Source organism: Giraffa tippelskirchi, chromosome 5 (assembly GCF_054371585.1).
Source record: "Giraffa tippelskirchi isolate mGirTip1 chromosome 5, T2T-mGirTip1v1.2.pri, whole genome shotgun sequence".
Lineage (NCBI taxonomy): Eukaryota > Metazoa > Chordata > Mammalia > Artiodactyla > Giraffidae > Giraffa > Giraffa tippelskirchi.
Genome location: NC_137279.1, coordinates 190,685,275 through 190,700,638, shown reverse-complemented (window position 1 = coordinate 190,700,638; position 15,364 = coordinate 190,685,275). Strand labels below are relative to the sequence as shown.

Sequence of the window (15,364 nt, the reverse complement as noted above, 5' to 3'; positions counted from 1 at the left end):
GGCTGATGGAATGAAATGGCCAGTGCCCTGGGTCACCGTGGGCCAGGAGGTGCCCAGGTAATGACCTAAAGTGACTCAACGTACGGCTTCCTAGTCCCTGAGTCACCAGCTCTTGAATCTTGAGTCACAGTCTATTAGCTCCCAGGCCGGGGCAGAGGAAATCAATTCTTCCCTTTTCCTCCAAGCCCAGCAGATGTATCTTTCCTGCCATTGTCTCATCCGTGGGCTGCCTTGTCTTAAGAGGCGAATGGCACCGGCAGGCTGGGAAGATGCTTTCATGTTGTTTCATACGTAATTAATTCGATCTGCACAGCAATGAGGGCCCTGAGTGGGCAAGTCTGCCCAGAGAAGAACATGAGCTGAGAAACTTAAGCACGAGGGTTTCGGGCAGGAAGGGCCCCGCCGTTACCTCAAGTGGCTGCTGGCAACTGGAACCAGCTCTGGTCGCACGCTGGTCATCTGAGAAGCAACGATCAATACATGGCCGGGTGGGGAGGGATTCTCAGAGGACAGTCTCGTGTCCCCAGGGAGCATGGCCAGCATGGAACACGTGGCCAGAGGGTAAGAGCTGGGCCAGCCGGAGCCCAGCACTGGCACGGTGAAATGTCACCTCCAGAGTGAAACAGAAGGGAGCGCACCCGTGATGCGCATTCAGGAAGTTCTCGCCCTGATAGAGAGGGGCTGTGAGGGGGAGCACGGAGCCACGGGGAGGCCACAGTCCCAGGTCCAGGAGGTGAGCTTCGGGCTCCACGCTGCTCTCTGGGCGAGGACTCGGCCGTCTGCCTCCTGGATGGCACAGACATGATGCACAGAACACCATCCTGCTTTTCCATCTGGGATCGAGAGCTGCTGGCCCTGTGCGGACACACCCCCACCCAGGGCACACCTGCCTCTCAGGCATTCAGGAACCCAACGAGCTCCTGGCCCTCCTTTCTGCAAGAGTGGGGGTCGCTCTGCCCTGCGTGAGCTCCGTGTCAAGGTAAATCACATGCTCCCGGGACACACAGGTGGCAACTCGGAATAAACTCCTAGTGTTTTCAGCTCCTTTGCAGCAAAATGTATACGAACAATTTACAAATACAGTCCAGACAGACACAGGCTGTGAAGGAACACAAACCACTCTCACTTGATGCTGGTGAGGCCCTTTGTGGGGAAACTGAGTCGGTGTCTGGAGCCCGAGCGCTCAGGTCCCTAGTGCTCACCATCCATCACTCAGGGCGGGGTGTGTGCCATGGCATGCCATCTCAGCGCCTTGGAGCATCCATCCTTGGTGCCACATGCTGCGCTGTCTTCCGCCTCCTCTCGGCATGAGTGGTGGTTTATACAAAGTCTTTGCTGAATATCCCTCACCCAGAAAGTCCCGACCACGAGTACAGACTCAGAGACAGACGACAGGTCACGGAAGGACCATTCAGATGGACCCCAATAAAAGATTCTTCTCGAGAACTCTTGCTCTCCCACGGGCACGTCTGTGAGACCTGGTTTAGAAGAGCTGCTCTGAGAAGTGGGCGGAGGCAGAGACCTTCCTCCAGGGCCCTGCAGTAGCTCCTCCATGAAGACCCTGTAAGGGTCGGCCCCAGGTCTTCACTGACACTCAGGGATGCTGCTGCCTTGGGAGGTTGCTCTTCCTCCTGCCCAACTCCCTGTTCATAAAAATGTGGAGGACACACCACAGGTGAAATGTTAGTCGGAGTAAATAAAGTCAAGAGAAAGAAATGGAGAAGAATTCCAGAGACAAGGTACAAGCATGACATTACTTTGCCAACAAAGGTCCATCTACTCAAAGCTGTGGTTTTTCCAGTGGTCATGCATGGATGTGAGAGTTGGACTAAGAAGAAAGCTGAGAGCCAAAGAACAGATGCTTTTGAACTGTGCTGTTGGAGAAGACTCTTGAGAGTGCCTTGGGCTGCAAGGAGATCCAACCAGTCCATCCTAAAGGAGATCAGTCCTGAGTATTCATTGGAAGGACTGATGTTGAAGCTGAAACTCCAATACTTTGGCCACCTGATGTGAAGAACTGACTCATTGGAAAAGACCCTGATGCTGGGAAAGATGGAAGGCGGGAGGAGAAGGGGACGACAGAGGATGAAATGTTGGCATCACCGACTCACAGACATGAGTTTGAGCAAGCTCCAGGAGTTGGTGATGGACAGGGAGGCCTGTTGTGCTGCATTCCATGGGGTTTCAAAGAGTTGTACCTGACTGAGTGGCTGAACTGAACTGAAAGGCTATGGAATAATAGGTTGTTTCTTCCTCTTGTAAAATATATATATATTTTGGCTGTGCTGCATGGCACATGAGATCTTAAGATCCCCAACCACTGATCGAACCCGAGTCCCCTGAAGTGGAAGGTCAGAGTCCTAATCCCTGGACATCCAGGGAATTCCCTGAAGACATAATACTTGATAGAGTATAAAATAGATATTTTCATTACAGGGGATCAAGTACTGATACCTGCTATAACGCAATCAACCTCAAGAACACTGCTGTCAGTGAAAGAAGCCAGGAACAAAAGGTCACATATTGTACGATCGCATTTAGGTGAAATGTCCAGAAGAGGCAAATCCACAGAGAAAGCAGGCCGGTGTTTGCAGGGCGGGAGGATACAAGCTGTCCTTTGTGGTGACAAAGATGGTTTGGAACTGACAGAGGTGGTGTTTGCACCACCTTGTGAATCTGCTAAATGCAGATTGTTTATTTTGCTAAATGTTTATTTAGCTAAACATTTAGCTAAAATGTTTGCTAAATGTTTATTCTGCTAAATGAGTTGTTTATTTTTAAAATTTTATTTACTTATTTGGCTGTGCTGGGTCTTCACTGCTGCACGGGCCTTTCTCTAGTTGCAGTTCCCGGGCTCCAGAGCACAGGCTCAGTAGTTGTGGAACATGGGCTTAGTTGCTCCGTGGCACATGGAGTCCTCCCAGAGCAGGGATCGAACCCCTGTCTCCTGCACTGGCAGGTGGATTCTTCACTACCGAGCCACCACGGAAGCCCTGAACTGTTCACTTTAAAATGATTAATTGTATGCTATGTGAATTTCATGTCAATAAAAAATATATTTTGAAGACACCGCATGTCTGTTACGTAGGCTTGCCAATCTTGTAGTTTAAAAGTTCTCAGAGGTGAACTGACGTTAAGGTGAAAAGACTTCAGACCCAAAGCAGCAGCCAGAATGCTTTCTTTCCACCCCTTCTTTACCTGGCTCTCAGACGCGGCCCAGCCTTTCTGTCTGGGATGGTGAGAGGCCACTCTCTGAGCCCAGATGCTTTCTTCATCCGAGGTGTCCACGTCAGCCAGATGCTGGGAGGGCAGCTGCTCACTCCTGAGGATGTTTGTCCCTTTGGAGTAAGAATAGGGTTGGGTTATGTGGAGTGAAAACTGAAGGCCAGTGGGCGTTTTATCCAATGAAGAAAAATGAGAGATCACAGAGAGTGGAGACATGATTCTATTCCATCGACGTTACGGGGCTGAAGATCCCTCGACTAAGATCAGAATGGAGCAGAGTCCTTGTCCCCCCATGAGGAACTTCGGGGACAGAAGCCCCTGCCCCGGCCGGCACTCACTGGGGGCCCCAAGCGTTGGAAGCCAGGCGGTGCTGGGTGTGGCAGACATGGGTCCCGGCCAGTTTCCATGAGTGGACATGACTTTGGGAAGTCTTTCCACCTTCGTCTCTGGGGCTGGCTTTCCTGCCAGACTAGTGATTCCCAGACTCGTGGGCACGGGTCCCCAGTGGTGTGGCTTCAGAGGCTTATTCCTGGGCTCTGGCGGTGGAAGATCCCCCAAGTGCTCCCCAGAAAGTAACCCCTGAGCTCTAAGTTGGCCTGGAGAGCACCATACACAGCCATGCTGGGACAGGGAGGGGGTGAGCTCCTGTGGGATGGCACGCAGCAGCCCGTGTCCCAGGAGTCAGCGTCCGCAAGCTGTTCTTGGGCCTGACCTGCAGCGTGGCTCTGCCGACACCCTGAACGCCCTGGGGGCAGGGCTCTGAGCTCAGGTGAGGCTCTGGCCCCGCCGACCCTGTGATTTCAGCCCAGGAGACCTGTGCTGAGGACCTGGGGAAGCCGTGCCAGACACCTGGCCTCTGTGGGCTTACCAACGTGTGTTGCTTTAAGCCAGTACGTTTGTGATAAGTTGTTACTCGGCAATAGCTAACAGATACAACCCTCTCATTTAAAGCCCACAACAGTGTGATGACATAAGCGCTAGCCCTGGTTTACAATGGGGAAACTGAGGCCTGGTGGCTAAGGGATTTGATCAAGCACACACCGTACTCCTTTAAAGCTCAGACCTCATGGCTTGTCTGATACATTTATTGAGACGGCACTACCGATCAGTCTCCCACACTTGCTGTAAGATGCTCCTGATTTAAGAGGCAAGGTGACAGAATGTGTCTTAGAGTCCATGAGATAGGGTGGCCAGTTGGTCAGCAGAGCTGGGCTTGGTACTCAGAGCTGCCTGTCCCCCCAGGCACCTGCCCCAGCTCCAAAGAGTCTGTCTTCCCCTCCCCTCCCACAGCCCCTGCCATCCTCATGCTGGGGGTGATTAGGGATCCTGGGAGGAAATGTGCTGGTCTACATCTTCATCCAAAGACTTGGTCAATGTAGATTCACTTATCCACTGTTTATGGGGAAATAAAAGTCCCCTCCCCACCCCCCAAACGCCTCCAGCATCTTAATGGGCGTGTGGATCATGAGATTAGAGTCCATATAATACAATGAAAAGGGAAAATGGAAAGAGGACCCATTTCCTGGCAGACGGTGTCTTAACTACATTTCCCCGGGAGCTGGCCCCCACTGCGGTCAGGTCAGGTGGGAGCACATTGTGGCGGGCAGCCTGTGCCGTTCTGTGGTCTCATCGGCTCCTACATCACTCAGACACCTGCCGCCCCCGGACCCTGGCACCCACTCCCACAGAGCACAGGGACAGACTGCCATTCGGGAGTTCATTGCGAAGCCAACTGACAAGAGAATTAAACTGAGCGAACCAGTCTCAGCACTTGCAGACCTCCTGAGTCACAGCTGGCAGGCAGGAGGCCCAGATGGACCTGCACCCTATTTCGGTCCCAGGTTTGGAACTGCCTGGTCCTGCGGTCGGGAAGGTTGGTCCAGGTGACCAGTGACCCTAGTCATTTCAGGGACACCTGTGTGTCTCTATCCAACTCCCCCTTGATGTCCCCCGTCACAGGCAGCAGTGAGCTGTGCGGCCAGCCAAGGGGTTGAGCTGGTACCGATGAGGGTTACGGGGAGGCACCCCAACCCAGGGAGATCCGGTGACAACAGCGTCTGCCAGGACCACACACGCTGGACAATCCCAGGAAGGAAGGGGCTCCTGGCAATCAGCCAGTGTCCTGGCACAGATTGGGGCATGGGGGGAGTGGGTTCCAGCGACCCCCTTCTCCCCACAGAGCCCGTGTGGAAGACCATGGTCAAGCACACTTACCGGGAGTGGCAGGGACCCCTGGGCCTGCAGTGCAGGACTCTCCCGGCAGGCAGAGCTCCGAGAGCTCGTCTGGTCCGGCAGGAGAGAGGCTGACCCTGGCATCAGCCTGGTCCAGGATCCCGGCCTCCTGGGAGGTGGTCTCCTCCACACAGGGGTCATCTGTGAGGGCCTGAGCACACGGGAACAGTCGGCGGGTTTCACTAGAACCGGCAGCCCCTTGGAATGTGGGTCTTTCCAGTCCAAGGACTGAGGGTTTTCAGGCATCATTCGACCGACCAAACACAGGTCCCCCGCCACGTCCACTCCAGCAATTCAACCCCCTTTCATTTCAAAGGGCTCTGGACCTGCCACCAGAGCAGGACCAAAGACCTGATGGGAGCCGGGTCCCAGCTCTCTGCCCTGTTGGGCTCCGCACCCAGGGGTCCATAGATCACCCCGGGTGGACCCAGTCCTGGGCCCGCACCACCCGAGCTAGGGCGCTGAGACGTCAGGGCTCCAGCTGGGGCGCCGTCACTCTGGGGCTGGGGTGCGCCAGGCTCAGCCTCCAGTGCCTCATGGAAGGGATCCCATGAGGCAGAGATCACCCTTTTCCAGGTGAGGTGGGAGGTGGGGAGCCTCATACGGGTTGCCCAGACCAAGGGCACAGAGCCAGGGAGCAGAGGGACCCCACGGCCGGGCTCTCCCCACAGCCCTGCGGAGGCCCCGCGTCCTGGTGTGATTACCAATAGCCTCTTCCACCTACAAGACTGTCCTAGTTTGGGCAATAAGTTACAGGAGCCTGTGCATCAGACCAGGGGTGTGGGACTCGGGGACCGTCTGACTCCTCTACCCTGCGCTCCTGCGTCACGGGGGTCTGCCTTCATTAGAGGACAGACAACCCAGGCCCCTGACTCATTGGCCCCGCGCCCCTCTTCTCCAAGCAGCCCACCCAGTCTCTCCAGGGACGGGAGGGCGTGAGGCTTCTGGTTCCTGTACCCCCACCCTTGGTGCCCACCCAGTGCAATGCCCGCAGGGCCATCAGACTGTTTCCCAGAATGCTGTCCCTTCCTGGGGCCCGAAAACGTGTCCCCCAGGTTAACTCAGGGGCGAAAAGAGAGCCCACTGACCTGCAGGCTGTCCATGGCCCCTGAGACTGAGGACAGGCTTGGCAGGTGACCGCAGGACGGATCGGAGTCATCAGAGTCGGCCTCAAAGTCCCAGCCGTGGACGGGGAGGAGGCGCTTTTTCTGAGCAGGAAGGGATGCAGGGGAGGGGAGAGGGAGGGTCGGCCTGATGGCGGGGGCCGGACGCCCTGACCCCGGGCAGCAGGGGGTGTGTGGGGGGAGGGTGCCTCCAAGGGCCTATCTGCCTTCTGTGCTAGACAGGAACCTGAGCAGACCCCGAGGAGGCTCCGAGGGCCGCCCGGAGCCCACCCCCCATCACAGGATCTGCACCCCCAGCCCCTCTTAGAAGAGCAGAGGGAAGCACCCGCTGGGCCTCCGACGGGCACCTGGCTGCTCAGAGGCGCTGAGGACACAGGCGCCGGGCCCGCAGCCTTGGGGGGCAGGCAGGGCTTCTCGGGGCTAACGGGGGCCTCCCACCCCTCTCCCCTTGGTGAAGGAGGGCGCCCAGCACGGGGAGGAGGTGGGGAAGGGGGCTCCCAAGAGCTCCTCCGCCTCTAGATGCTGGAGTAGAGCTTAGCTCCAAATCCTTCCTTCATAACGGTGGCCATCTTTTGAACGTATTTGCAGGGAATATTTCAGACACTAGAGAGTGTTCTGGGAGCCCAGTAAATAGCATGAGTAGTTTTTTATTTTCATAAACACATGTATGTGCTCCCCAGGGAGCAGCCAGCAGAACCGCCAGTGTGGCTCTCAGAGACCCCCTGACTCTCCAAGGGTCTCCATCCAGCACCGCCCGCCCTGCCCCACCCCTCCCCCATCATCTTCTGTCATCCCGCCCAGACCCCCAGAGGCTCTCTTTCCTGCCTTTATCACCAAAAATAAGGGAAAAAATAAGTGAAAACAGGGCTTCCCTGGTGGCTCAGTGGCAGAACCCACCTGCCAATGCAGGAGACACGGGGTTGATCCCTGGTGGGAAGATCCCACATGCCACAGAGCGACTAAGCCCAAGCACCAGAATTACTGAGCCTGTGCTCTAGGGCCCAGGAGTCACAACAGCTGAGCCCATGTGCTGAAGGTCCTGAAGCCCGTGCACCCCAGAGCCTGTGCTTTGCAACAGCAGTGAGTGAAGTTGCTCAGTCGTGTCCGACTCTTTGCAACTCTGTGGACTGTAGCCCACCAGGCTCCTCCCTTCAGGCAAGAAGACTGGAGTGGGTTGCCATTTCCTTCTCCAGGGGATCGTCCCAACCCAGGAATCAAACCCAGGTCTCCCGCATTGCAGGCAGACGCTTTCTCATCTGAGCCACCCGGGAAGCCCTTGCAACAGCAGAGGCCCCTCTAATGAGAAACATGAGCTCCGGAACTAGAGAGAAACCCCCGCACGCTGCAACTAGAGAAGGCCAGCACGCAGCCAAGAAGACCCGGCACGGCCAAAAATAACTAGTAAATAAAATAAAGAACACGGTCTTAAAAAAAATAGGTGAAAACAAGCATAAAACCAAAAAAAAACCAGGGCTCATGGTTTATAAACAAAAGCAAGAAAGTTCACAGAGGTCAGCAGGAGGGAGCTGCTTCCCTGAAAGGTACAAAGGCTGACTTGGGGACACCGGTGCCCTCAGGACCCGTGAGACCCAGGACTCCTGGCTGGATGGGCCAGGCTGGAGGTCCAGGCAGGCCCCGCCCTCTGCTGCATGCTCTGGGTTCCCACTGGGAGACGGATGCTGAGAGCTGAGAGCACACCTGGATTCGGTACCCGGCCATCTCAGAGACCGCGGGGCACGGCGGAGGCAGGCGGGTCTCCAGGCTCCTGCCAGGTTAGCTAGTGGAGGCATGCAGAGCCTGAGGTTTCTCAGGAAATTAGAACAGAGGCTCCAGCTTCAGGGAGGACGTGGGCGGGGCTGGGGGGAGACCTACTTGGCTGCCAAGGGGCTGGGCCTGGGCCGCCGTGTCCCCTTCTCCATCCTCATCAGTCTGCTCATCCTCTCCACTTGGGTCTCCGGGCATCTGCTCAGGCCCACCTGCAGTGGATGCCTGCATGACTCCACCAGGGAGAGAGATGGGGACAAACCACTCATCCCCCCACCCACCCATCCCTCCATCCCCCACCCACCCATCCCTCCATCCCCCACCCACCCACCCATCCCTCCATCCCCCACCCACCCACCCATCCCTCCATCCCCCACCCACCCACCCATCCCTCCATCCCCCACCCACCCATCCCTCCATCCCCCACCCACCCATCCCTCCATCCCCCTCCTCCCTCCACCTGCTGTGAAGCAACGCAACCAGGCCCTCTGTCGGCCTCCAGAGCCCTATCAGAGCATCGCTTAGGGCTGGTCTGAATCACAGCAGGAAACCAACATCCCGCATCACTTTCACCGACAGTCGCCTTCACTGACCGCCTCCTAGGGATCTGAAGACACTGCGGTGCAGTGGCCGAAGGAGCCCTGGAGCTCAGTCACATTCGGCCCAACAAACCTCTTCACCTGCAGTCCATTCACCTCCTTCTCAGCAGCTGCCCCGGGAGGCGGGGAGGCTCAGCCCCTGGCCCCCTCCCCGCCTCTCTCCTCCTGACCCGGGCGCCTTCCTCACCTGCGTCCCCAGGCCTGCCCGCACCCGCTACTCCCCGTGCAGCCTTATTCTTCACTCTTTTCTCCTGTTCGCACTGGCCTGGCCTGGGTTCTTCTCTTAAGACACTACCAGAATGACCCCGTGAATTCTAGGGCTCAGTCTGGAAGCCTCGGGGATCATCCACCCTGCTCAGGGGCCGAGGGCACCCTGGCACCTCTGTGAGCAGGAAGGACTTACTGTAGCCATCAGATGCGCTCCGCACTGCATCAGGTAAACCTACGATGGAGGAAAAGGTGCTGAGGGGACAGGCATTCTCCAGGAGCCACCTGCCCGAGCCAGGCTTCCTTTCCTGCCCCCGACACTGCCTGCCTGTCCTGTTTCGGGGGCGGAAGAGGGGGGCCGTGGGGAAATGCACCCACCGCTCTGAAGCCTCCCATGCAGGGAAGACCCCAGAGGGCCCCCCACCCGCTACCCTGCCTGGGCCAGGTTTCAAAACACTCACTTTGATCCTTTCTTCTTTGTAAGTTTGAATACTTTTTTTTAAAGGCACGACTTTCCCCAGTTCGTGCTCGCTCCCTGCGCCCTTTCTCCTGTGCTGCGCTGACTGGCCAGCAGGGAGAAGGCAGCCCTCCCGGGCCATCTCCTGGCCTGAGCCGGCCTCGCTGCCTGGCCCCCACCAGCAGTGGCCGAACCGGGTCTTTGGTTGCCCCGCAGCGCCACCTCCTGGCCCTCGGCGGTGACAGTTCGGAAACGGGCAGTTCCGGGTGGTACCGGCTTCCGCGGCTCTGGGCCCTGGCTGGGCCGTCAGAATCCTCCTGGCTTTTTACCTAAGGTGGATTCCTGAGCCCACCCGGGTCTCTAGAAGTAAGCACCCCCACTCCCCGATCCCGGGGCGAGGCCCAGGTCCTCAGGATTGTGATGTGGCCGCGGTTTCCCACCGCGAGAGGGGACTTGAGCTTCTCAGATGCTCCACAGGATGGCTTTTCACACGTTGCCTGTGGTTCCCACACCTGAGCCCTGCGGAGGGGGGCCGGACCACACTCCTGCTGCAGGAGGACCCTTGGCTGGCTGGCCGCTGGCTTGCCGAGCCGAGCCGTCACAGGGGATTTACTGTTAAGCTCCAGCTAAGACAGAGATATGGGACGTGGAGAAGCAACCCAGGGAGGAGGTGGGGGAACCCCCCAAGAATAGGGTGACGGTGCCTCCCCGTGTCACCGGGGCACCCCTAGTGACATTGGCTGTCTCAGCGTGGTTCTCAGGAGGACCGCTTTACTCTTAAAAATGTCCTGTTTTCCATGATTTATCACATACCCTACAGCCTCCACCCAAGGAAGATCCCTCACCCTGCGGCAGTCTGTTCCTCCAGGTGCGAAGAGCCATTACAGGTGAGGGTGCCTCTGGGTGGTCTGTGCTAAATTCAACAGTGTCCTAAGGGGACTGCCCTGGAGGTCCAGTCGGCTAAGACTCCAAGCTACCAATGCAGGGGGCCTGGGTTTGATCCCTGGTCAGGGAACTAGATCCCTCATGCTGCAACTAAGGGTTCAGATGGCGCAACTAAATATCCCGTGTGCAGCAAAGACCTAAGACCCCAAGTGCCACAACTAAGACCCTGCAAAGCCAAAGAAATACAAACGAATACAATAAAAACACAAAAGGGTGTGCTAAGACCCCTCTGAAACAACTGTGCCAGGCCCAGGGAGTGTGCAAATGCCCTGGGGGTGGCCATGCCCAACTTCCACATCCGCCCATTAACCTGGGGCTTTAAGAGTCACAAGACACAAGGCGGCACCCCCCAAGAAGGCCCGGGGGAGATGGCCAGGCTGCGGCGCAGTGAGGACACCCTCAGTCTCAGGAGCATGGCACCTTTTCTGGACCTGCAGGGGCTCCAGACCCAAGGGCACTGGCCTCAGTCCCCCAGGTAGAGACAGTCAAGATGCTGAGCCCCGGCCTAATAGCTCTCGTAGCCTGGATGCCTGGCCAAGTGTTAATGACAGAGTCTGGGGCTCAGGTGACAGGGTGACAGGCTAGTGCTTCCTGAAAATACCACTCAGTTCTCCCCATTCAAGTTCAGGAGGAACTCCCAAGGTCAGGCAACCTCACAGCCTTCCCTGAAATATTCGTCAACCCAAATGGCTTAAAGGTGGACAATACAGGTGAACACACGTTTAGTGTAAGAGCACAGTCTTGATTTCAGGTTCTTCATGGAATAAATACTTGGATTCAAAACATGAAAGCCACTGATTGAGTTACAATCCATCTCTTTAAGTCTTGATTATCATCAGACTCAACGGGACATGTTTGTTGAAAAGACAGAGTCTAGGTGCCAAATCGGACACCTAGGGAGGAGGCCCACTCCTTACCTGCTCCCCGCAGCCGCTCACAGAGGGACCGGACCACCTGGGCGCTCCCGAAGCGCTTGAAGCGGGCTCTCACGTGCCCGTAGTACCACTCCAGTGAGCCCATCTTCACGACCCTGCAGGTGGAGACACGGAGCTCAGGCCCATGCCCTGCCCTGGGGGCGCGCGTGTGCGTGCGTGCACACACACACACACACACGTGTCCCTGGAAGGGACAGGCCAAGGCCCTCATCTGCAGGACCCTCCGACCTCCGGGTCCCACTCACCTGGCCAGGTGGCAGGGGTCACAGAGCCAGCCCTGCTCCTCTGGGTGGGGGTGGCCGCAGCCTCTGCAGGTGTAGAGGTGGCAGTCCAGGCACTGCCTCTTGGGGGTCTCCAGAAGCCGGTAGGGCTGCAGGCAGCGGGCACAGTGTGTGTTGCTCAGGTGGGCCGTGTCTGAAAGCAGATCTCTCTTGGAGTTTTCCTTCTTAATCTTACCCTTCAACTCCCTTTATTGGCAACAAGAAAATACCGGACGCCTTGTTTTTGCCACAAGTTTTAAATGTGTACACACACAAACACACACACACAGAGCTATCAGATTCAAAGATTCAGACAATAGTGGCCCCAAAGTCAGGTAATGGCACCACAGGCAGGCATTACTGTCCACAGCACCACCCCCACCCCACTCCAGGGAAGACCAGCAGGCTGGGTTCAAACACATGCCGTTCAGGAATCCAAACACGCTATGTTCATAGATGTGATATTGCATTTCAGCACTTCTGTGACTCTCTATGAGGTTACATTTTCCCAGGCTGTATGCCTATGACTTTTTTCATTGCCAAAGGGGAGCAAACCGTACAGATTCAGCATCACAGGAGGGGGCCACCCACACGGCCCGTACAATCTCACGTGACTCAATGTAACTGGAGGAGGACGAGGTCCTGGAGCCCAGGTTCATTCCCCAGCTCTGACCCTGAGCCCAGAGATTTTCTGATGCAAAGCCCACAGCCTGTAGGCTCCGCCCAGGCATCCTGTGCAGCTGGATGAGCGTGGAGCCGTGACCACTAGGACCCAGGGTCCAAGCTCCCTCAGACCAGGTGGGGTCAGCGGCTCCAAGAAACTAGCAGAGATAGAGTCAGGGGAGATCCTGGGGGGTGCACCCTGGTCTGGCCACACGGTTATATAGAGTAAATCTGTTGCCCAGTTTCATTGTTTAAGAGGAAATTAGATCCCACAGACCACAACTAAGAGTTTACATGCTCTAACTAAAGATTCCGCATGCTGCAAACGAAGATCCCTTGTGCTGCAACTAAGACCCAGCGCAGCCAAATAAATAAACAGAAGAGGAGGTTAGAAAAGACAGAAAATCCAGGAGGTCCTGGTCTGGTCAGAACAGCAGCAGGAGTCAGAGAGGACAGAGTGAGAGCCTCATCCAGATGTTGGGGTGATGCTTCCTTCTCCAGGGCCCGGCCAGCCACACCCGCTCTGCCTCCCTGGCCTGAGTGAATGGCGCTGAGTAGGGGACAATACTAGGTAAGTGGAGGTCAGGTCCGGATCTGATTGTGAGAGTTGGGAAGCTCAACCCAGACCAGACTAAGGGAGCCATAAAGGTTCAGAATCACAGCGGTCCCACTGCTGCCTGAATGTGCTCAGTCCCTCAGTCATGTCTGACTCTTTGCGACCCCATGGACTGTAGCCCACCAGGCTCCTCTGTCCATGGGATTCTCCGGGTGAGAATACTGAAGTGGGCTGCCATTCCCTTCTCCAGGGATCTTCCCAACCCAGGGATCGAACCCAGGTCTCCTGCATTGTGGGCAGTTTCTTTACTGTCTGAGCTGCCCGAATAACCCCTAAAAAGGCTACGCAGAGAGTCCTGAGGGCAAAGCCAGACAGTATTTCCTCCTGTAGCAGGGTGAGCTGACTCCCCAAGTTGGTTCTCCAGAATAAGACTGAAGGGTCCCAGGAAAACCAGTTCTTCACACCAGCGAGTGTTCACTAGCAGCTTCCCAGTGAGCTTGCCAAGTGAAACTGCCTGGAAAATGTGCCCCCGACAATGAACACACTGCTCTCGTTCTGGCTGCAGAGAATGTCTGCCAAACGTAATATTTTTAGTTTTAGATGAGATCAAATTAATCCATTCTTAGAGACAAAAATTAGCCAGACACTAGATGCCATTGTCTCCAGAGAACTCCACAGAAACTGTGGTTTCTGATGGGGACGCCCCAGAGCAGGGTGGGGGTCTAAGACAAGGCAGTGATTCTAAGGAGCTCTGGGAACCTCCTGATTAAACTAGGCGTTGGCTATGCTGAGCGGACTTCCCTCTCCCAACTATGCACTTAAGTACTCATGAAGACAGACACAAAATAAGACTCTTGGCCCTCAAGCCAAGAAACACAGTCCAGAGGTAGTAGGAACCTAAAAATACTATTATATACTGCCAGTCTAGATAAAACTGCATTGACAAGGTAAAGAAAGTGTCGGCCTCAGTCTTCCCACCTGGCCCAGTGGAGCACCTGAGGCCAGGTGGGAAGGGCCTAGTCTTCAGATCCACTCTTGCTGTTTCGACTTCAGCCAGAGAACCTAGAGGCCACCCCTTGGCTGGGCAGGGCCTTCCTCCAAGTAAGTGTCCCTCATTCTCCACCCAGGTAGAGTCAGACCCCCTGGGAAGAAAGATGAGGCTATAGGGAAGCACGCGGCATCTCAGGATGTGAAAGTGAAAGTGCAGGACGTGAGGTCCGCTTAGATAAGAGCTCACAGAGTCCAGAGGTGGTGGATATATTTCCGGTGTTGAATTTGGGGGGAACAGATAAAGACACTTTGCTTCAGACTCTTTAAAACATAACTTCTCTTCTTCACAGCTGGAGAACAGGGGGGCGGGAAGAGGGGACCCCATGTTGGTCCAGCAGAATAACACCAGATGCCGGCCAGCCACAGAGCATATCCACCCACCTGGAGAATCTGACGGGCCAGAGACATCCATAGCCTGCTTAGCACAAACACAGGGTTGACCAGATGTCCCTGCACTACAGGCACTTCAGCAGGCAAAAGCCCAACATGAAGCTGCAGATCAAAGTCACCTTCAGGAATACAGATGCCTGAATGAGATATACCACCAGAGACAGAGGAAGACTTGAAGCCATCTCTGTGCTGTGCTGAGTGGGCGTAAGAGGGAGGAGCACAGACCACACCCACTGAGACGGAGAAGACTGGGCTAAACTGAAGATGGAAAAGGAGCCACAGTTGGTGGTGAGGAGGGGAATGGGCAGAGAGTCAAGTCCAGTGATTCGGAACAGCGGCTCTCAGAGTGAGGCCCAGGGGCCTCCAGGGGTCCCCCAGGCCCCCCGGCAGGGGCCACAATGACACTAAAGTTTGTCTTTTCTGTTCTTGGGCCCCTGCACGGGCCATGCAAAAGCAGTGGTGGGTGAAAGTTCTGGGATCTCAGAACAGATCAAGCCAGAGGAACAGACTGCACCTCTGCTCTCTGTCAGAAAGAAAAGGAAAGCGTGTCTTGATGAAGTGTGTCTTTGATCGAAAGTATGTCAAGTGGGACTTCCTTGGTGGTCCAGTGGTTAAGAATCCACTTGCCAATGCAGGTGACACAGGCTCTTCCCGGGTCGGTGAAGATCCCACACGCCACCAGGCCACTAAACCCGTGTGTGACGGCTACTGAGCCATGAGCTGCAACTACTGAAGCCCACCTGCCTCGTTCTTCAGTCACTCAGTCGTGTCTGACTCTTTGCGACCCCACGGACTGCAGCATGTCAGGCTTCCCTGTCCTTCACCATTTCCCAGAATTTGCTCAAACTCATGTCCACTGAGTCGGTGATGCCATCCAACCATCTCATCCTCAGTCACCCCCTTCTCCTCATGCCCTCTATGTGTCCCAGCATCAGAGTCTTTTCCAGTGAGTCACTC

General features: G+C 56.0%; 1 protein-coding gene across 5 annotated transcripts in view; it reads right to left on the bottom strand.

Moving 5' to 3' along the window:
• MLPH (melanophilin) overlaps positions 1–15,364 on the bottom strand; it is a 43,105-nt gene that overhangs the window by 10,622 nt on the left and 17,119 nt on the right. The window contains exons 3-10 of one of the 5 annotated variants that reach the window (XM_081491118.1): positions 11,734–11,955; positions 11,471–11,583; positions 9,348–9,386; positions 8,454–8,557; positions 6,546–6,665; positions 5,440–5,608; positions 3,199–3,338; positions 1,043–1,643 (exon numbers count right to left, since the gene is read on the bottom strand). In XM_081491118.1, the coding sequence (XP_081347244.1) occupies positions 1,347–1,643; positions 3,199–3,338; positions 5,440–5,608; positions 6,546–6,665; positions 8,454–8,557; positions 9,348–9,386; positions 11,471–11,583; positions 11,734–11,955 (1,204 nt within the window). In that variant the 3' untranslated portion in view covers positions 1,043–1,346. Of the gene's footprint in view, positions 1–1,042; positions 1,644–3,198; positions 3,339–5,439; positions 5,609–6,545; positions 6,666–8,453; positions 8,579–8,805; positions 8,953–9,347; positions 9,387–11,470; positions 11,584–11,733; positions 11,956–15,364 lie in introns of those variants that run through there. The other 4 variants (XM_081491116.1, XM_081491115.1, XM_081491117.1 and 1 more) reach the window with 4 other exon arrangements.